This window comes from Mobula hypostoma, chromosome 1 (genome assembly GCF_963921235.1).
Source record: "Mobula hypostoma chromosome 1, sMobHyp1.1, whole genome shotgun sequence".
NCBI classification, from domain to species: domain Eukaryota; kingdom Metazoa; phylum Chordata; class Chondrichthyes; order Myliobatiformes; family Myliobatidae; genus Mobula; species Mobula hypostoma.
In genome coordinates, this window is record NC_086097.1 from 5,423,605 (window position 1) to 5,447,335 (window position 23,731).

The 23,731-nt window shown below is 41.8% G+C and overlaps 1 protein-coding gene across 1 annotated transcript; it reads left to right on the plus strand.

Moving 5' to 3' along the window:
• Positions 1–7,685: 7,685 nt before the first annotated feature.
• Positions 7,686–23,397, plus strand: LOC134356722 (alpha-1-antitrypsin-like). Its single transcript, XM_063067790.1, has 4 exons — positions 7,686–8,304; positions 13,749–14,019; positions 18,709–18,853; positions 23,209–23,397. Exons 1-4 carry the CDS (start codon positions 7,686–7,688, stop codon positions 23,395–23,397), a joined length of 1,224 nt encoding a protein of 407 aa, XP_062923860.1.
• The last annotated feature ends 334 nt before the right edge of the window (positions 23,398–23,731 follow it).

Below are 23,731 nucleotides of genomic sequence, written 5' to 3' on the forward strand. Positions count from 1 at the left end.
ATGGGAGGGGTGTGGGACAGGTGGCAGAGAAGGAGTGCCAGGTCCTTTCATGGGAGAAAAGAGCATCACATCACTTAATCAAACTTCAAACTGCATATTGCAGGCTCCAACAGTCTCTGGAATCCAATCAAAACAAAAAGAACAAGCAGAATGTATAGAAAAAGTGAAATAATTGAAATGATTGGCTATCTAGAAGATATTGCCCATGGAATTGTTGTTCACTGGTGTCATATTGACCAGAAGTCAGATCCAGAGTATCAATTTTTTCATTCTCCTTTATACTTGTGCACAAGAAATAACATTAAATCATCTTGATTTGACAAAATCCAGGTATAGTCTTCTACTCTTCCCAATATTATGCATCCATCAGCCGTTCTAGGTCTCAACTATGTCTGTCAAGGTAAATTTATACTAATAAATTTTAGAACTGGCAAGGTCTTTGCCCAAGATTGATCAATGTCTATTTTGTTCAGTGTATTTGTTAACTATGACTCTACATTAAAATTGGTATAACCAAATAATCATAACAGATACCTGAGATTATTAATAGCTCTACATTTATCAGTGCTAATGCTGTACCTCAGTGGATCGACACAAAAATAATGAGCTCATTACTGTTCTCTTTGCAGATCTAAATGTAAGATTTGATTTAAATGAGTTTAAAATGAACAATAATATATGACCTAATTCTATTCACTCCAAGTTAGGTGAAAAATGATCAGTACTGAGACTCACATTATCAAATTTATAAAAGCACCTTAAGTAACATTTGTTATTGAACTTGCGCTGCCAAATACTTCAATGTTTTTTTTCATTACTAATGTTGCATTTTATTAATGCAAGAAAAGTAAAAGGAAAATGAACAATGATGTCCTTGCACAACTTTAAGTCATCATTATAATAACAAGTTATTTTACAGCTTAAACCTCCAAGAGGACTACAACCTTACAGTAGTTTTTGGAGGCTTGCGTGCCTCGATGACCCGAAGAGCCTTATTGGCTCTAGTCAGGTCACCCATCCCAAACAGATGAAAGGACAGAGACCATTTGAAGTGTAGCTCACCAGTCCCATTTTTGTGTTCAGCTCAGGACTAACATCCTTGAGTGGAAAAATAAAACTGCTGCAGAAACAACAATGAAGAATCCTTCTACATCAGAGTGCGACGGTATTCCTGAGTCTCCATCTGGATCTTGCATAACTGACAGCAGTGAAAACTGAGAGGAGGCTTCTGACATGATGAAGGAAGCCCTGAACACCACTGGAGATGGAGAATCTTCAATATGGCCCTAAACGCCAACAGCGTAACAGGCAGTAAGTATGCATCTTAATAACATAGAGTTCCTTCCCATGCTGGGTGCAATAACTTAAAGTAAGGACATTTGTTTGTTTATCCAAGTGTTTTTGATCCAAATGTTTCCAAAACCTTGTCAATTTTTGCACTTTGGATTCTACAGCCCTCCATTTCTGGTATTTGAACATTAAGATACCCTTTTGGAATTCCCTCATGGAGTATTATGTGCACTTTTGGTTACCTACCTACAGGAAAATGTAAATAAGGTTGAAAGAGTATAGAGAAAATTTACAAGGATGGTAGAGAACCTAAGCTGTAAGGAAAGATTGAATAGGTTAGGACTTTATTCCTTGGAATGTACAGACAGAGGGGAGATTTGATAGAGGTATACAAAATTACCAAGTGTATAGATAGAGTAAATGAAAGCAGACTTTTTCAACTGAATATGGGTGGCACTACAACTGGAGGTCATGGGTTAAGCGTGAAAGGTTGGAAGTTTTAGGGGAACATGCGGGAAAACGTCTTCAATCAGTGGGTGGTGAGAGTGTAGAATGAGCTGCCAGAGCAAGTGGTACATGTGAGTTTGATTTCCATGTTTAAGAGCAGTTTGGAAGGGGTATGCAGGGCTATGGTCCCAGTGCATGTCAACGGAACTATGCAGTTTAAATGCTTCGCCATAGACTAGATGCACCAAAGGGCCTGTTTCTGTGCAGTATTTTTCTAAATCTCTGTGGCTGTATAACTCCAACCTTAAACTATCTCCTTCTCCACAAATATCTAATGTCTCTAGACTAAAACTACAGATGTTGAAACTCAGAACTAAAAAACAAACAGAAGCATCCATAAATATTCAGCCAACACATCTGATTGAGTATCTGTCCGCTACTTACAACTCCATAATGGTTGAAGGATAGTCCGAGGATAGAAGTTGGTCACTTCTTAAAAAGAATTCAAACAGAATGAAATGCCATTTGGGGCAACAGAAATGCCAATAGGGAAGATTGTGGGCTTCAGGATGGCACAGATTGACCACTCTCCATTGCATCTCAATGGCTCTGCTGAGGAGAGAGTGAAGGGCACAAAGTTCCTTGGTGTGCACATAACGGATGTTCTAACCTCAACCCTCAACATCTCCTCACTGGTCAAGAAGGCAAAGCAGCGTATACACTTTCTGAGGAGGTTAACGCGTGCAGAGTGCCCTGCCCCCATTCTAAAAACTTTTTACAGGAGCACTGTTGAGGATGCCCTGACTGGCTGCATCTTGATGTGCTACAGAAACTGCAAGGCATCAGACTGCAAGACCCTATAGAGGTAGTAAAAACTGATGAACAGATTACGGGGTCTCCCTCTGCCCCTATCTATGTCATTTACTGGGAACCTGGTACAGAAAGGTGCTGAAGTATTGTTGAGAATTCCTAACACACATCCCATAGGAGGAGTTTAGGTGGAGACCATTTCGCCTCACAGCAACTCCCTTGTTTGCATCTTCGGATACAGCTCCCAAATAATTGGCCTAATTCTGCTCCTACATCTTATGATCTTGTGCATTCCACTAGATTTAAAGGATTGTTTTATTTTTGCCCCTGGAGGAGGTTAATATTACCTTAATAATTCTCTTAAACTCCTTTTATCTAAACAGAAAAAGTGTGAGCTTTCTCTGTCAAAACACAAGAGATTCTGCAGGTGCTGGAAATCCAGAAAAACACAGAAAGTACTGGAAGAACTCAGCGGATTATGCAGCTTCTAAAGAGGGGAATAAATATTTGACATTTCTATAAGACAACCATAGGAGCAGAATGAGGCCATTCGGCCCCTCGACTCTGTTCCATCATTCCATCACGGCTGATTCATTTCCATGTCCACCCCATTCTAATATCTTCTCCCCGTAACATTTCACGTCCTAATTAATCAAGAATACATCAACCTCTGCCTTAAATACACCCAATGACTTGGCCTCCACAACCACTGCGACAAGAAATTCCATAGAGTCACCACCTCTATCTAAAGAAATTCTTCCTCATCTATGTTCTAAAAGGACATCCCTCTGTTCTGAAACTGTGCCCTCTGGTCCTTGACTCCCCCAGCTATAGGAAACATCCTGTCCATATCCACTCTATCCAGGAATTTCACGCTTCGATAAGTTTCAGTGAGATCGCTCTCATTCTTCTAAATTGCACACAGAGAGTGGTGGGTGTGTGGAATGCACTGCCAGTGACGGTGGTGGAGGTGGATACAATGGGGTCTTTATGAGACTCTTAGATAGGTTCATGGAGCTCAGAAAAATAGAGGGCTATACGGTGGGGAATTCTAGGCAGTTTCTAGAGTAGGCTACATGGTCGGCACAACATCGTGGGTCGAAGGGCCTGTAATGTGCTGTCGATTTTGATGTTCTATGTTCCAGCAAGTGCTGGCCCAGAGCCATCAAACGCTTCTCATACAATAAGCCTTTCATTCCTGGAATCATTTTCGTGAACCTGCTCTGAATCGTCTGCAAAGTCAGAACATCCTTCCTTAGATGAATTCATCTGCCAAATTATTCTCTTATCCTCACTGGCACGTGGTTTTGGGATGAGACCCATCATCATGCCAGTTCTATCTAACCCTACAAGTGAAAATTCTCATCTACAGAACCATTTCATTAATCTCCTGAAAGAGATAATAAATCAGCCATGATGGAATGGTGGAACAGACTCAATGAGCCAAATTCTGACCTAATTCTGCTGAATGTCTTATTGACTAGTGGTCTGAAACAATAATTCCTAATAAGAGCTGTACCACACGTCCCCCCCCCCGCCCCATGCGCGGTTATGAAGATGAAAGAAGCATTTGAAAAGCATTGCACATTCAAGTCACTTGCCAAGAAAGCTAAAAATGACCTTGATGGAGGTCTCATTGCTTCTTATAACATTTTCACAATGATAGCAAAGTGTGGAAAATCTCATACAATTGTCAAAAGATTATTAATACCTGCTGTATCAGAAGTGCTCACCACTGTTCTCAAAATAGAAACCAGTATTTTAAAATCAATTCCTCTGAGTAATAACTCTGTAGCTCATTATATTGATGAAATGAGTGAAGACATTGAGTATCTACTATGCACAGAGCTACAAAAAACAAAATTTGGGATACAACTGGATGAGTCAATTGTGCAAGACAACGAGGCGTTGCTAATGGCATAAGTATGGTTTATCAAAAATGGAAAAGTTTATGAAGAGGCTCTCTTTTGTAAAAAGTTAAAAACAAATATCAACAGAGAATCAAGATACAACAAGCTCAAAATGTGTATTGAGGATAAAAGTATTCTGACCATGATTAGGAACATGATTTCTTGTGCAACAGATGTGATGTGTATATCACAAACAAAAGAAAATCTGTAGATGCTGGAAATCTAAGCAACACACATAAAATGCCGAAAGAACTTAGCAGGCCAGGCAGCATCTATAGAGGAGTACAGTGCAGCCAAAACCCTCAGCCAGCAACTTTTTTCAATCATGACTTCTGTAATGTCTGCTATCATCCATTAAATAGCAGAATATTTCACCTGTTATGTCAAGATAATGATGAAGAGCTTGAATGCTTGCTTCTTCACACTGAAAAAGGCTGCTGCTTAAAACATTTCTTTGATCTTTTTGACACTGTGGTTGAATTTTTATTCAAAGTCGACAAGAGCTTGGGAAAAAAGCTTGAAATTCTCGGTGGAGCTGATCTGAATGAAAAAATGAACATTCTAAATATGAAACTGCAGGGTGAGAATGTCAATTTAATCCAGGCAAAAAGTGTAGTGTCCACTTATATTGGAAAATTGGAAATTGTTAAGCAGAACATTGGGAGAACAATGTTCTCACAGTTTCCCTGCACTGAAAATATGACTCTCACTTTCACAGGCAGTGATCTGCAAGAGTACTGCTTACACATGCAGTCACTGGTGAAGGAATTTTAGAATCGATTCAAGGATTTGAGCAATCTGGAAATTCCAGACTGGTAAATTAACCCATTTCTTTGCAAGATGGAAGAGCAGGAAGAGAACTTTCAGGATAAAATTATCAAAATTCAGTATGATGACAATGCAAAAATGTTTTTCAAAAATGTGGATTTTGTGGTATATGGCTACATTGTCATCCAAAGTTTCCTGGTCTTTGGAGAAGAGCCAAACTGCTCTTCATTGCATTTCTATCCTTCTGCCTTATTGAAAGAAGCTTCAGTGCAGTGAACCACATATTCACAATGAAACAGAAACCGCTTGGATGTTGTTACGTGTGGGGTCTTAAGGCTTCTGCTGTCACAAGATATTTCAACTCTTGCTAAAAACCATCGAACTCAAGGATCACATTGATATGAAGTTGCTGTACAGCACCCAGGTACTGTGTAAGCTATATTAAAAACAAATAGAAATTTAGAGCACAATCGTTTTTCTCATGTTAGCATTCGGAAGACATGTTTTTACACTGTGGGGGTGCTGGAAAGTATACAGTATTTTGCCTAATAGGGGCATTGGCAAGTATGAAGGTGCTTTAGGGGAGTGTTGGCAAGTATGAAAGTGCTTTAAGGGGACTAAAAAGGTTGGTAAACACTGATCTAAAATGTACTACAAAAGTTCCAGGTAACAGAAATTTCAGCTCTTAAGTTAGCTGGGGGTTGGAGGGGGATTTGATAGACCATCAAGATATGAAATCATGCAGATTTAAGTGAAGCAGACACAAATTGTTGCCACTTGGAAATGGGTAAAGGGTAAAGTGCAGTGGATTGCTCAACACTTAACAGCAGAGGCAACGCGAGTTCAATTCCGCAACTCACTCTAATGGGTTTGTACATTCTTCCCGTGACTGTGTGGATTTCCTCTGGGTGCTCCAGTTTCCTCCCACAGTCCAAAGACCTGCTGGTTAGTAGGTTAATTTGTCATTATAAATTGTCCCGTGATTAGGCCAGGGGACTGATGGGCGGTGCAGCTCGAAGGGTGAGAAGGGTTTATTCCGCATTGTATCTCAATAAAGAAGTAAATGTGAATCTGAATCAGGTTTAATATCATCGATGTACATCATGACATTAGTTGCTTTGTGGCAGCAGTACATTGCAATTCATAATAATAAAAAAAACTATAAATTGCAGGACAAATATATGTTAAAAATTAAATGAAATCAGTAGTGCAAAAAGAACAATCAAACAATAGTGATAGCGTACGTGGGTTCCTTGTCTGTTCAGAAATCTGTTCTTTTACACAAGAATACTTCTAAGCTGGAACACATTGTCTTTAAGGGTGGTTGTTGGATTTTCAAAGGGCAATTAGAGGGCTTGGTCAAAAATATTTAGGAGGACTATGATGAAAGAGGGAGTGGATTACTTTACAAAGTGCCAGCAAGTACTTGATAAATTATAATTCTTGAATTCTATTTATGATCGTGAACTGTTGCACAATCTAAGAAAAAGTATTGACACACTTTCACATAGATGTACCTCTCGACCTTGGTGGAGTTTTCTGTCCAAAATAGAATGCAGTTCTAAACGTTCAGGTTCACTAACAACAATAATCTTGCGTAAAACCACACAATGAACAATGCAAACCTTAATGTACCCAGAAATGTTTGATCTGCAAGATGTTCTGACTTCATGGTTTTGGGGAGATCAGTGGATAAAAGTGGAAATATATCCTAACATGTCTCGATGCAAAATCCAATACCTGAAACTGATATTACAAGATTCTTCCTAGAATATTTGCTGAGACACAGTGATGTAGTCAAATCCATACTTGCAAATCCAATTGAATTGTTTAAACAAAGATATCTACGGATCAAAAGTCACTTCATTGATTAAAGTCTGAATCATGTTTGCAATTGCTATGGTATAAATTGACATTAGAGACTAAGGACTATACTTCAGCAAGTTGGACTGCCAAAGACGAACGGGCTTCTTCAGTTCAGGTAGGACTCTTAAAATTATAAATAGGCTACAGATATGAATCTGTAAGTGAACTTGTGTTAGAACCTAAGGAGCAATATCCGATCTTGTTAACTTGTGAAATGTAATAGAGTTTCAATGTAAGCTTTGTCGAGAATCTAAAAGGAAGGTTTTGAGCAAACTCAGAACCCAGTAATATAGTAGGTAGTGTGTTGCTATTACTGCTCAGGGGGGTCTGGAGTTCTGAGTTCAATTCTTTGTATTTCCTGCCCATGAGCGCATGGCTTTTCCCCAGCTGTTCGAGTTTCTTCCCACGGTCCAAACATGTACAGGTTAGTCGGCTAATTGGTCATTGTCAATTGTGCTGTGATTTGACTAGGGTTAATAGGTGAGTTTCTGGGTATTGTGGCTCGATAGACTGGAAGAACCTGTTCTGCGCTGTATCTCTAAATAGTGCACAATAAATACATTGTAGGTTTGTGTTTTACTTTGCAGGTTCAACATGGAGAAGTTGCTTGCTTTTGCTTTCCTGATGGTCACTTTACCTTCCAGTGGCATGGTCAGTGGATATCCCTCTGCTGCCAATGAATCTACCCCACACCCTTCCCTCCTCAGCCTCTCAGCAGCAAATTCAGAATTTGCATTGCGTCTGTACAGAAAGATTGCCGCTCAACCAGACACAGCTTCCCAAAATATTTTCCTTTCTCCACTGAGCATCTCTGCCTCCCTGAGCATGTTGTCATTGGGTGCCATAGAAAGTACTCGGGCTCAGCTCCTGCAGGTTCTTGGATACAGCAACATGACAAACAATGGTACTGTCGCCGTGAGGGAGACATTCCGCCAGCTTCTGGAGCATTTGAACAATGTGAGTGATGGAATCCACATGAGAATCTCTCTGTACGTTCAAAAGGGAAAAGAAATTCATGAAAAGTTCCTCAGAGAAGCCGAGGAATATTATAATGCCACGATAGAGAGGGTTGATTTTCGTGTACAACAAAGTACAAAAGACAAAATAAATGCTATTGTGAATGACCTAACCAAGGGCAGAATCCCAAACATCCTTAAGGAGCCCCTCTCACCGGATACTCTAATGTTTCTTCTCAACCATTTCTTGTTTAAAGGTAAGAGATCATTTGGATGTTAAACACACATCATTTAATGACTGGATCAGTTGATGCTTCAACTTCTGTTTCTTGAGCAGGACAATTTCTCAACATCTTTATATGCTCTGTGAGGGTAGGGGTGTTTTGCAATTGTTTGTTTTTTATGCGCTGTGTTGTATGACATGAGCGATCATTGTCTTTCCATGACCATAATTTTTCTTGGCAATTTTTTTGACAGAAGTGATTTGCCATTGCTTTCTTCTGGGCAGTGTCTTTACAAGATGGGTGAGCCCAGTCATTATCAATACTCTTCAGAGATTATCCGCCTAGTGCAGTGGTTGCATATCCAGGACTTGTGATATGCACCAGCTGCTCATATGACCACCCACTACCTGCTCCCATGGCTTCACGTGACCCTGATGGGATGGGGTGGGGGGGTGGAGTCTAAGTAGGTGCTGCACCTTGCCTAGGGTAGCTGCAAGCTCGTGAAAGGAAGGAGGGCCTTAAACTTCCTTTGGTAGAGATGTCTCTCCACCCCACCACCCATGTTATGCAATGCAATAATTTAAAAATTTAATCATTTAAAAGTTTATACATCAGTGCATGAATTCCCATTTTTTACACTGCTGTCCCCAAATTGATGATGTCAGAATTACCTGTAATCCAAACATTTCTGAATGCATTGTTAATTTGTGTGGCTCTATGCAAGATTGTTGTTAGTTAACCAGAAAACTTAGAACTGTATTCTATTTATAAAAAAAAATTTCTCAGGGAACTTAAAGTGAATTGAACAGTAATCAATTTTCAAGGCAGTATATTTATTTCATTTTAGGTATTTGAAATATGATCCAAAGAATGCAATATTTGTTTGGTTATATTTTATTTTTAATAATTATGAGATACTGCAGATGCTGGAAAACCAGAGCAACACATACAAAATACTGGAGGAACTCAGCAGGTCAGGCAGCATCTATGGAAATGAATAAACAGTCAACACTTTGGGCTGAGAGCTTCTTCGCGACTGGAAAGGAAAGGGGAAGATGCTTGTATAAAAAATGGGGAAGGAAGATAGCTAGAAGGTGATAGGTGACGTCAGGTGAATCGGAAAGGTAAAGGGCTGGAGAAGAAGGAATCTGATATGAGAGGACAGTGGACCATGAGAGAAACGGAATGAAGAGGTGACACATGGTGGGGGGGTGACAGTCAGGTGAGAAGAGGTAAGAGGACAGGGAGGGGAAGAGTAAAGGGGAGGAGGAGGGAATTTTTTTTTTTAGTTGGAAAGAGAAATCAAAATTCCTACCATCAGGTTGGAGGCCACCCAGATGGAATACAAGGTGTTAGCCTCCACACTGAGGATGGCCTTATCATGGCACAAGAGGAAGCCATGGACCAACATGTTGGAAGAGGAAAGGAGAAATTAAAAAGTTTGACCACCAGGAAGTTCCACATTTTTTTAAAGTTATTTTTAAAGTTATGCACTGGAGTTGGTGATCTCTCTCTGTTCTCCATCTTGTACACTTCTCCTTGATCCTTGATCCTTGATCCTGTGCACCTCTCACACACAGGGGTACCACAGTAGGGTAGCGGTTAGTGTGACATTCCAGAGTTTGGAATTCTGTTCTGTAAGGAGCCTCTGTACATCATCCCTAAGGAACGCATGGGTTTCCTCTGGGTGCTCCAGTTTCCAAAGACGACCCGGATAGGTTAATTGTAATAGGTGATTGTAAATTGGCTGGTGATTAGGTTAGGATTAATTGGGTTTGTGGGTGGTGGGGGTTGATGGGATGGTGTGGCTCGAAGGGCCCGAAGGGCCAGAAGGGCCCACTCTGCCCTGTATCGCCAAACAAATAAAGTCAAACATGAACATCTCTGCCCATCTCTCCTCCGATATGCCTTTTACTTTGATGTGCTCTAAACTTTGTTATATCAAACTATCTTTGGGGCGTATTTCAAACTATGTCATGAGGTATATTTAAGGCAGAGATTGATAGACTCTTGATTGGTTCTGGCATAAAGGGTTACAGGAGGGAAGGCAGGAGATTGGGGCTGAGAGGGAAATAGATCAAACATGATGAAATGGCAGAATAGACTCAATGGGCCAAATAGCCTTCTTCTGCTCCTATATCTTATGGTCTGTTTCTCTTGTCTGTTTTCCTTTTCCTTTTTGGCGTTTGTTCATTCAAATTATAGTTTCATTGTAAGTAGACTCATGATCAGACATGGGGCACTGATTGAGTCATTGGTAGAGACGGGAGTATTCAAGGAAAGAAAGAACTTGCACTACCTACAAGTTCTCAATATGACCCAAAAATCATCAAACCCAATGAATTACTTTGAGATGTGTGTCTAACTAGCAATTGAATCAATAAGGGCGACTAACAACAAAATAAGTTATTGGCTCCATTTCCTTTTATAATTTCTGCAAAAAGCAAATCCAATTTTTGGTGGATGTTAGCAGTATTTGTAATTCAGAAGAGGTAGAGAAACTGTTCTGTACCTGTGGTTTACGTTCTGTACCCACACTGATCACTTTTAGCATTCTAGTTAGCACGTTGCTTATTTCCCACTGGCAGCATCAATATCATTATAAGTGTGTTGCTCTGCGTACTGAACATAGAGAAAAGACAAGTTTAATCTGAACATCAACCTCAAGTTCCAGTCATTTCTCCCACCTCCCTCTTCTCTCTTCTTCTATTCGCCATTTTGTCTCACTTCTTACCCATTTTCTTCTCCATCACCTCACTCTGTTTCCCCTTTCTCCCATGGTACACTCTCCTCTACTTTCCGACTCCTTCTTCTTAACCCTTTACCTCTTCCACCCATCACCTCCCAGCTTCTCACCTCATCTCCCATGTCCCACTTAACCACCTTCATCTTCACATGGTTTCACCTATCATCTGCCAGCTCAATCTTCTTTCTCCAACCCCCTCTCCTTCCTTTATCAGCCTGAAGAAGGGGCTTGGCCCAAAATGTCAACTGGTCATTCTCCTCCACAGATGCTGCCTGACTTGCTGAGTTCCTCAAGCATTTTTTTGTGTGTTGCTCTGGATTTCCAGCAACTGCAGAACCTCTTGTGTTTCCGATTACAGTCTGTTGGTTAACACCAAGAAAGGAATAAAATCATGGCCAGGAAATTGGTTTGAACATAAAACGTTACAGCACAGAAAAGGCCATTTGGCAATGATGTTGTGTCCAGCTACAGTACTGTGTAACGGTCTCAGGCACATACATATAGCTCGTGTACCTAAGACCTTTGTACAGTTCTGTATTTGTTAACGTGCAGTGGAGAACGAGTTTGTAAATCTGGCGGGAGGAAAGGATGTTGGGAATGGGGAGGGTGGAGGGCAGCAGAAGGTGTGTGGGACCGATGGCACAGAAGGAGTGTCATGGGTGGGGGTGGGCTTGGTACAGGGGCAGACACACCCAGCCTTGAGACAGTAGGCAAGGTATAAGAAGCCATAGAAAAGCACAGCAGAGATAAGCCATTTGTCTCATCTGACTCATCTGATCTGAGCCTAACCATGTAAACCACCTCCTTCCATCGAGCTGCACATGACCAGAGCCCTCTGTACCCCTCCCATCCAAGTACCTTGCATGTAGCACTTGCACTGGCAGCTACTTCCACACCCTCACCACCCTCTGAGTGAAGGAGTTTCCCTTCACATTCCCCTTAATCGGTGGCGCCCCACTCAAGCATGCAGCAAAGCATCAGTAAAGACACAGACTTGCCCAAAGACTACTCGGTCACCCGGTATTCGACATACCACAGGCTCTCTCTCTCTCGAATGAGGGAAAAAGAGGTGTCCCCGTTTCACAGCGAGAGGGGAGACGTAGCAGAACAACTCGTTGATTTATGGTGTTAAAAGTCTGTTGCATCGCTTTTTCCAAGCTCTGTGCCTCTGGGCACACAGCCAGCAGCCAGCCTGCTGCTTCCGATCTTCCTTGTTCTCCCGTGACACATCAGTCGTCATCGGTGGCAGCACCGGCCTTGAATCAGCCCGTCTCCAGAGCCACAAAGATCCGGCACCCTGGAGGCACGTTAGTCTTCCAGGCCATGTCCTTGGCATATCGAAAAGCGGACAGTTATGAGGCCGCATGAGCAGGTCCCATTCCTGCAAAGACCCGGAGTCAGAGTGTAACTCCAGGTCAGGGTCTTCAAAAAGAACCTTGAAAGGGAAAAAAGAGATATCACAGTCCACCACCATGATGTCCATTTCAACAGATCTAACATATCTTTAGCAAGCACATAGATATTGAGAATACTTTCCTAAATAAGGAATGCCTGAAAACAGTAGGTTTTTCTGGTGATTTCGGATATGACAATGTCCAGAAATAGTGCATCAGAGACAGATATGATCCAGTGTCTCGATCCGAAAGGATTCAGTAAACCGGACTCTCGAGAATGCAGTACAGCTATGGCGGCCATTGCTGAAGCAGACTTGGGGCTCAATCGAAGCATCAGGGTCTGAGCCCGAGAGCAAGAAATGAACCGATGTTTGGCCATTGCTGGGGTGTACCTGAGAGGAGATTGAAACGGTAGGTCCCAGCCTGAGAGCTAAAACAAATGGATGCTTGGTGGATGCTGTCCAAGTTGCATGCCATCTTGGACAATGTCTCCAATCCACTACATAATGTACTGGTTGGGCACAGGAGTACATTCAGCCAGAGACTCATTCCACCGAGATGCAACACAGAGCGTCATAGGAAGTCATTCCTGCCTGTGGCCACCAAACTTTACAACTCCTCCCTTGGAGGGTCAGACACCCTGAGCCAATAGGCTGGTCCTGGACTTATTTCCTGGCACAATTTAAATAATATTATTTAACTATTTATGGTTCTATTACTATTTATTATTTATGGTGCAACTGTAACGAAAACCAATTTCCCCCGGGATCAATAAAGTATGACTATGACTATGACTATGACTATGGATTTAAGCACCGAGCCAGATTTACAAGATCAAAGCATCAAAGTCGAGGGTAAAGGATGAACTCACTACTCTGCATGGTTTACTTGTCTTAGCACTAAACTGTGGCGTGCAGTGATTGGCACTCATCTCTGTGCTGAACTGCCTCCAGGGCTGTGGCCTGCAGTCATCGGGCTCCTGGACTGGTATCACTTGCCTCTGTGCTGAAATGTCTCCGGGGCTGTGAACTCACTCTCAGGGTCTCTGCAGTTCACGTTCTGTGTGGTATTTGTTTACTTGTTTATTGTTTGGATAATTTGTTCTTTTCTCACACATTGGGGGTTTGACGGTTTGTTCTGTGTGGGGGCAGGGTTTTTCAGGGATTCTATTGCGTTTCTTTGTTTTGTGGCTGCCTGCAAGAAGACAAACCTCAAGGATGCATATAGTGTGCGTAGTATGATAATAAATGTACTTTGAACTTGAACATACAGTATGTTGCATGCACATACATGTTGATAAAATTACCTGAGTGCGCTTATCTCTTTGATTTCTCCAGGTGAATGGTTGCAGCCTTTCGACGCTAAGCGCACTTATGAAGCTGACTTTCATGTCGATGACAGAACGACAGAGAGAGTTCGCATGATGAGAAGGACAGGAACGTATTACAGAACGTATGCCGAGGACCTCTCCAGTGAAGTGCTTCTGATGGAATATGCAGGAAATACCTCCCTATTGATTTTGCTACCGAAATCTGGAAAATTGGCAGAGTTGGAGCGGAACTTGACCGTTCAAAAATTTGATCATCTCTTGTTGTCAATGCGAAAGCAGTAAGTTCAATTAAATCAAATTTAATGTTATTATTATTTTCTAGCTGTACAAGTGAACTAAAATAATTACCATGATGGAAAGACCATAAGACATAGGAGCAAAATTAGGCCATTCAGCCCATCAAATCTGCCCCACCAATCCATTATGGCTGATTTATTATGCCTCTCAACCCCATTCTCTTGCTTTCACCCTGTATCCTTTGATGTCCTGACTAATCAAGAACCTATCAACCTCCACTTTAAATATACTCAATGACTTGACCCACATAGTCATCCCCGGCAGTGATTCACCACACTCTTACTCACAAAGTTCCTCCTTATCTCTACTCCAAAGGGGCAACATAGAAAATAGGACATTCAACAGTACAGCACAGGAACAGGACATTCGTCGCTATCATATCTCATCTCAGCCTTCACTGCTCCACAGAAAAGAAAACCAAGTACATCAAACGTCTCTTTATAGCACATGTTCTCTAATCCTGGCAGCATCCTGGTAAATTTCTGCCACACTCTCTCCAAAGCCTCAACATCCTTCCTATAATGAGGTGACCAGCACTGTATGCAATACTCCAGATGTGGCCTAACCAGATTTTTATAAAGTTGCAACATAACCTCCTAACTTTTGAACTCAAGGACCAGTGAAGACAAACAAGCCAAGTGCCTTCTTCAGAGTCAGATTTATTACCAGTGACACAAGTCATGATGGAGCATAGACAACACAGGAAGAGGCCATTCGGCACACAGTGTTGTGCCAAACCAGCTAAAATGCAAATCAAAAACAACCAGACACTAATCCCTCCTACCCACACTCATTTCCTTGACGAATAAAAGCAAATATTCCTTCTTAATCACCTTATTGACCTGTGTAGCCACTTTCAAGGAGCTATGAACTTGGATCCCAAGATCTCTCTGCTCAGCAACACAGTTAAGGACCTTGCCCTCAACAGTGTACTGTCTCCTTGCATTTCTCCTGCCAACCTGCAACACCTCATATTTATCTGGATTAAACTCCATTTGCTATTTCTCTGCCTATATCTGCAAATGATCTATATCAGCTGTACGCTTTGCCAGTCTTCTACACCATCGATAACTCCACCAATCTTGGTATCATCTGAAAACTTACTAAACCACCCACCAACAGTTTCATCCAGGTCATTTATATACATCACAACAGCAGAGATCCCAGCACAGATCCCTGTGGAACACCACCAATTACAGACCTCCAGCTCGAATCTCTGCTCCTGTGTCTTATGGTCTCATGGTCTTTTGGAACTTGTCCCTTCAACCATTACCTCTTGTCTTCTATGAGCAAGCTAATTCTGAATCTAAACAGCCAAATCACCATGCATTTTAATCTCACAAACAACAGGAATTCTGCAGATGCTGGAAATTCAAGCAACACACATCAAAGTTGCTGGTGAACGCAGCAGGCCAGGCAGCATCTCTAGGAAGAAGTACTGTCGACGTTTCAGGCCGAGACCCTTCGTCAGGACTAACTGCTAACTGAGAGTTAGTCCTGACGAAGGGTCTCGGCCTGAAACGTCGACTGTACCTCTTCCTAGAGATGCTGCCTGGCCTGCTGCGTTCACCAGCAACTTTGATGTGTGTTGCATGCATCTTAATCTTCTGGATTAGCCTTATATGAGTGACTTTGTCAACTGTCTTCCTAAGATCCATGTGAACACTGCCCTACCCTCAACAATCTCTCTCGTCACCTTGTCAAAAAACTCAATCAAGTTGGTAAGGCACGACCTGCCCCATACAAAGCCATTTTACTCTCCCTAATTAGCCCAAATGCTCATATATCCTATCCCTAAGAAGTTTCTCCAGCAATTTCCTGGCAACTGACATGAGACTCACTGGTCTGTAGTTTCTAGGATTTTCACTTGCCCATCCTTAATTAAGGGTACAACATGAGCCACTCGCCAGTCCTCTGGGACCTTGCCTGTGGCCAGAGAGGACATGAAGATACCAGTCAAGGGCCTAGCAATCTCGTCTCTTGCATCCTTCAATCCCATCATGTCCTGGGGACTTATCCACCTTAATTCTCATCAGAAGGCCCAACACTTCCTTCTCCTTGAACTCTGAACACCCTAATGTAAATATACATGCAGCACTGACCTCCTGGTCTTCCAAATCCTTTTTCCTTGATAAATATTGAAGCAAAGTACTCACTAAGTACCTCAGTCACATTCTCTGCGTCCAAACAAATGTTCACCTCTTTATCGTTGAGCGATCCCACTCTCTCCCTCATTTGGATTTTCAAAAGGCTTTTGACAAGGTCCCACACAGGAGATTAGTGTGCAAACTTAAAGCACACGGTACTGGGGGTAAGGTATTGGTGTGGGTGGAGAATTGGTTAGCAGACAGGAAGCAAAGAGTGGGAATAAACGGGACCTTTTCAGAATGGCAGGCGGTGACTAGTGGGGTACTGCAAGGCTCAGTGCTGGAACCCCAGTTGTTTACAATATATATTAATGACTTGGATGAGGGAATTAAATGCAGCATCTCCAAGTTTGCGGATGACACGAAGCTGGGTGGCAGTGTTAGCTGTGAGGAGGATGCTAAGAGGATGCAGGGTGACTTGGATAGGTTGGGTGAGTGGGCAAATTCATGGCAGATGCAATTTATTGTGGATAAATGTGAAGTTATCCACTTTGGTGGCAAAAATAGGAAAACAGATTATTATCTGAATGGTGGCCGATTAGGAAAAGGGGAGGTGCAACGAGACCTGGATGTCATTATACACCAGTCATTGAAAGTGGGCATGCAGGTACAGCAGGCGGTGAAAAAGGCGAATGGTATGCTGGCAATTACAGCAAGAGGATTCGAGTACAGGAGCAGGGAGGTACTACTGCAGTTGTACAAGGCCTTGGTGAGACCACACCTGGAGTATTGTGTGCAGTTTTGGTCCCCTAATCTGAGGAAAGACATCCTTGCCATAGAGGGAGTACAAGGAAGGTTCACCAGATTGATTCCTGGTATGGCAGGATTTTCATATGAAGAAAGACTGGATGAACTGGGCTTGTACTCGTTGGAATTCAGAAGATTGAGGGGGGATCTGATTGAAACGTATAAAATCCTAAAGGGATTGGACAGGCTAGATGCAGGAAGATTGTTCCCGATGTTGGGGAAGTCCAGAACGAGGGGCCACAGTTTGAGGATATAGGGGAAGCCTTTTAGGACCGAGATTAGGAAAAACTTCTTCACACAGAGAGTGGTGAATCTGTGGAATTCTCTGCCACAGGAAACAGTTGAGGTCAGTTCATTGGCTATATTTAAGAGGGAGTTAGATATGGCCCTTGTGGCTACGGGGGTCAGGGGGTATGCAGGGAAGGCTGGGGCGGGGTTCTGAGTTGGATGATCAGTCATGATCATAATAAATAGCGGTGCAGGCTCGAAGGGCCGAATGGCCTACTCCTGCACCTATTTTCTATGTTTCTATTATCCTTTTGCTCTTGATGTAAGTGCAGAATTCCTTTGGATTCACCTTAATCCTACTTGCCAAGGACTTTTCATGACCTCTCCTGGCTTTCCTAATTCCCATCTCAAGTTCTTTTTTGGCTTCTTTGTACTCCTCATGTGTTTCATTTCATCTTAACTTTTGAAGCTTTACATACCTTTTCTTTTCTTCTCGACTAAATTCATCACAGCTCTTGACATCCAAGGTTCTCTTATCTTTCCAACCTCTCCTTCCTTCTAACAGGAACGTATCTTTCCTGCACTCTGCACAATTCATCTTTAAACACACTCCACACGTCTGCTGTGGACTTTCCAGAGAAAAGGTGTTCCCAAATAACGCTTCTTAGTTCCTGCTTAACATCTTCTTAATTTGTCCTGCTCCAATTTAAAACTCTCCCACAAAGACCATACATATCCTTATCTATCGTTGTCCTGAAATTCAAGGAGTTGAAGTCACTGTTCCCTAACTGCTCACCCACTGAAAGGTCAGTCACCTCTGGCCAGGCCCATTTCCCAACACCAGGTCAAGTACGGCCCCTCCTCTTGTTAGACTGTCCACATATTGATTTCAGAAACCTTCCTGGATACACTTAACAAATTCTGCCCTATCTAAAACCCCTTACACTAAGAAGCTCCCATTTTATATTAGGGAGGTTGAAATCCCCCATGACAACGACCCTAATATTTTTACACATTTCCTTAATCTGTCTGCATATCTGTTCCTCAATGTCCCGTTGGCTATTAGGGGTCAGTGGTACAATCCCATCAGTGTGATTGCACCCTTCCTATTCCTGAGTTCTATTCAAATAACTCAGCATCTGACATCTGACCCCTCCATTGTCTATCCTGAGTACAGCTGTGATATTGTCCCTGATTAGTAGTGCTGCTCCCCACATCCCCCACCCCACCCCCTTTTACCTCCTCTATCTTTTCCATTTATTGTGTTTGTCTTAATATGTTCTTTTGCTGCTGCATCAGACCCAGAGTTTCAATTATTTTATTCTCCTTTGGACCTGTGTACTGGAATTTATATAAAACAATCTTGAACCTTGAATCCATAGATGCTGCCTGATCTGTTGTTTTCCTCCCGCAGTTTCGGGTGCGTTGTATTAATTCTTAGATTTCCTTTGTGTTAGTTTAATTTATTTATCAGTAAAAGTTTAAAAATCTAAGATGTGAGAAAATTTGAGGTGATACAGTACCTTTCTGGTGTTATGTTCATGACAGATCTGTAGATGTGCATTTCCCAAAGATGACGCTGAGGAAAACTTACAAACTCAAACCCCTACTGAGGTCCATGGGTATCGAAGATGCATCTACTAACTATGCAAACTTTTCTGGAATATCTGATGACCTGCTAAAATTATCAGAGGTAAACCATTGGAAAATTGATTACATTGAATACAGTTTATGTTAACAAACAAAAGATCACAAAAGTACTGCTTGGTTTATTGGGTTAATTTAAATGTTTAAGTTTGTATGCACTCATTGAATATGAATGCACGAACTACCCTACACAATCCATATGTATCCTATACATATCTACCCACCGACCCAACCCTCCACATTCCCTATGTACAGTATACTATACATATCCACCCAATTATATTAAATTGGGTTTAACATCATTGGCATATGTTGTGAAATTTGCTTTTGTTAATAATGATAAACTGTACATTACAATAGGAAATATATTTTTAAAAATTAAATTAAATAATTAGTGCAAAGAGAGAGCAAAAAATATAGTGAGGTTGTATACAAGGGTTCATTGTCAGTTCAGAAATCTTATGGTGGAGGGGAAGAAGCTTTTCCTAAACATTGAGTGCATGTCTTCAGGCACCTGTACCTCTTCCTTGATGGTAGCAATGAGAAGAGGGCACGTCCTGCCTGGAATATACAAACATAGTACTCTCACAAACAACAGGAATTCTGCAGATGCTGGAAATTCAAACAACACACATCAAAGTTGCTGGTGAACGCAGCAGGCCAGGCAGCATCTCTAGGAAGAGGTACAGTCGACGTTTCAAGCCGAGACCCTTCGTCAGGACTGTCCAGTTTTGGTCAGCTACCTACAGGAAAGATGTAAATAAGGTTGAAAGAGTATTGTGAAAATTTACAAGGATGTTGCCTGGTCTGGAGGACCTGAGTTATAAGGAAAGATTAAATTGGTAGAACTTTATTCCTTGGAATGTAGGAGACTTATAAAGTAATACAAAATTATGAGAGGTGTAAATGTGCTAAATGCAAGCAGGATTTTTCCACTGTTGGGTGGGACAACAAATAGTGGTCATAGGTTAAGGGTGAAAGGGGAAAAGTTCAAGGGGAATGAGGGAAAACGTCTTCACTCAGAGGGTGGAATGAGCTGCCAGTGCAACTGGTGCATGTGAGCTCAATTTCAATGCTTACGAGAAGTTCAGAGTTCCGATTTCAAGGCCAATGCTGTCTGGAAGGAGTTTGCACTTCCTAGTCGTGAACACATGGGTTGACTTCGGGTTACCTGAGTTTCCCTCCAAAGCCCAAAGTTGTACTGGTTATTAGGCTAATTGCTGATGGCAAATCAAAGTTGAAAGTAAACTTGTTATCACAGTACATATATTGTATGTCACCACATACAACCCTGAGATTCAGTTTCTTGTGGGCATACTCTATAAATCCAAGTAACACAATAGAATCAATGAAAGACTGCACTGAATAGGATGAACAAACAACCAATGTGCAAAGGACCACAAAATCTGTTTAGGATGGTGGCGAATCCTAGTCGCTCGGGTTCAGGTGTCTGATGTTCTGGTGTTTGCCGAGCTTGCAGATGTTTCATCTCCAGTCGCGGTGACATCCTCAGTGCGTAGTCGTTGGTGTTTCTCTCTGGGGGTGCTTGTGTTCATGGAGACCCCTGTTCACTTGCTTTGATCCTGATTGGCGAGCCCTTCAGTTGACCTTTGAATTCTATTGCCTCACATGTCTTAAGAGCCTCGACTGGTGAGGAAACATCTGCAAGCTAATTGGCAGGCTCGGCAAACGTGGCAACATCAAAAAATAAACTGTGCAGGTACAAAAGAGAAAATAATAATCATTATGCATACAGTGGCATGCAAAAGTTTGGCCACCCCGGTCAAAATTTCTGTTACTGTGAATAGTTAAGTGAGTAAAGATGAACTGATCTCCAAAAGTCATAAAGTTAAAGATGAAACATTCTTTTCAACATTTAAGCAAGATTAGTGTATTATTTTTGTTTTGTACAATTTTAGAGTAGAAAAAAAGGAAAGGAGCACCATGCAAAAGTTTGGGCACCCCAAGAGATTTGAGCTCTCAGACAACTTTTACCAAGGTCTCAGACCTTAATTAGCTTGTTAGGGCTATGGCTTGTTCACAGTCATCGTTAGGAAAGGCCAGGTGATGCAAATTTCAAAGCTTTATAAATACCCTGACTCCTCAAATCTTGTCCCAACAATCAGCAGCCATGGGCTCCTCTAAGCAGCTGCCTAGCACTCTGACAATTAAAATAAATAATGCCCACAAAGCAGGAGAAGGCTATAAGAAGATAGCAAAGGGTTTTCAGGTCGCCGTTTCCTCAGCTCGTAATGTAATTAAGAAATGACAGTTAACAGGAACGGTGGAGGTCAATTTGAGGTCTGAAAGACCAAGGAAACTTTCTGAGAGAACTGCTCGTAGGATTGCCAGAAAGGCAAATCAAAACCCCTGTTTGACTACAAAAGACCTTCAGGAAGATTTAGCAGACTCTGGAGATGTGGTGCACTGTTCTAGTTGTTCGTCCATCGTCGTCCATGAAGATCTCAACACCATTATGATGATGATGGTGGTGTTGAGACTAGCGCTTGATTTGGATTTAAGTAAGGGAGAGTTGTGCAGTATGAGCTTCACTCTCTCTTCCCAATTCCCATCCGGATCCAGTGACAAGACAATAGTTGCGATGGCTGGGGATGGGACTAGGCGCAGTGGAATACCAGGACATCTTCTGTGTCTTGTCCTGCTCTACGCATTCCAGGATGCTTGCAGAGACCGCCTTCTTGACCGTTGGACCTTCCAGTGGTCTCGTCCACTCAGTCCATTGGAGTCTGTTTCATATGCTGCGATAGACAACTCTCTTTCTCACCAAGGGTTTGAGACCCGTCGGCTACCCTCACCTGGTTTAGCCGGCTTGTCAAAGCCGTTGCCTGGGGTGTGGCTGCTGTCACATGCAAACAGCTACGGAGACCCACAGGTCAGAGCTGAGTGCCAGGTGGGGACCAAAGGTGGACAACCTGCCTGAAAAGGACACGATATGTTCCCCCACCAGAGGTGCTAGCCTCCCTGACACCCCATACATCCCACCCCATACACTGTTCTACTGTGGAGCGACACCTGCACAGATATGACCATCATGGAAGAGTCATCAGAAAAAAACCTTTCCTGCATCCTCACCACAAGATTCAGCATCAGATGTTTGCAAAGGTACATCTAAACAAGCCTGGTGCATTTTGGAAACTAGTCCTGTGGACTGATGAAGTTAAAATAGAATTTTTTGGCCACAATGAGCAAAGGTACATTTGGAGAGAAAATGGTGCAGAAATTCATGAAAAGAACACCTCTTCAACTGTTAAGCATGGGGTTGGATCGATCATGCTTTGGGCTTTTGTTGCAGCCAGTGGCGGAGAACATTTCACTGCTAGAGGGAAGAATAAATACATTTAAATACCAGAAAATTCCGTAAGCAAACATCACACCGTCTGGAAAAAAGCTGAAGATGAAAAGAGGATAGCTTATACAACAGGATAATGAACCTAAACACACCTCAAAATCCACAATGGACTACCTCAAGAGGCGCAAGCTGAAGGTTTTGCCATGGCCGTCACAGTCCCCCGAATCGAAAATCTGTGGATAGACCTCAAAAGAGCAGTGCATGCAAGACGGCCCAAGAATCTCACAGAACTAAAAGCCTTTTGCGAGGAATAATGGACGAGAATCACCCAAACAAGAATTGAAAGACTGAGCTGCCTACAGGAAGCGTTTACAAAATGTGATACTTGCCAAAGGAGGTGTTACTAAGTACTGAACATGCCCGGTGCCCAAAGATTTGCTTCAGGCCCTTTTCCTTTTTTGTTATTTTGAGACTGTAAAAGATGGAAATAAAAAAGTAATCTTGCTTAAAATATTAAAGAAATGAGACATCTTTAACTTTATGCTTTTGGAAATCAGGTCATCTTTTACTCACTTAGCTATTCACAGTAACAGAAATTTTGACTGCGGTGCCCAAACATTTGCATGCCACTGCAAAGAAGCAATAATCATTGAGAACATTTGAAAGTAAGTCCATAGGTTGTGGGAACATTTAAAACTTAGGAGGAGTGAAGTTATCAAGAGCTTGATGGTTGAGGTGGAATAACTCTTTGTGAACCTGGTAGTGGGGGTCCTGAGGCTCCTCTACCTTCTTCCTCATGGCAGCAGCAAGAAGAGAGCATGTCCTGGATGGTGGGTGGGTGGAAATGTACTTAGGCTGGTGTTAAATCTGTGGGTTAGGGTTAGGGTTAGAGTTAATTATCTCAAAATAATTAAATAGGCAGTTTGAATAATTCAGTGCATGTTTATAGGCCTAAAACACAACAACACTGTTTTTGTAAGTTGTAGGGTATTAATCATATATAGTAATAAAGTATTTGGAAAATCTATGAAACTTATAAATTGGATGTTTTTGTTATAAATCAAGTTTGATGCCTTTTTTCTCCTCTGTAGGTGATATACAAGTCTGGGCTGGAAGTAAATGAGGAAGGAACAAAATCTGCTGCACTTAGAAATTACCAATTAATCAAAAGGTCTCTTCCTATTGAGTTTAAATGTAACAGACCTTTCTTGTTACTAATTGCTGATAAATACGTCCAGAATATCCTGTTTGCTGGGAGAGTGATGAACCCCAACATTTGATCACAGAGTCCACACCATCACAAAACTTGTGCATCTCCGGATGGAAAACAATGCAGTTACTTCTAACACTTAAACTTGTAACATTTAAATATTGGGAGCTGGCTAACATAATTTAGGTTTGCTTTATACTAGGTTAACATGTCAGGCATTGATTGAAGAGATTTCAATTCAAAGTAAACCCTTCAAGAATATTCACATTAACAAAATATCTCAAATATAGACTTCTTGATTGTTATGATTTGCTTAATACATATTTGATTGAATGACATGATTTATATTAAAGTAGAAATTGCACCTGATCTTTACTAGTAGAGTTTGTTATTGGTTTTACTTC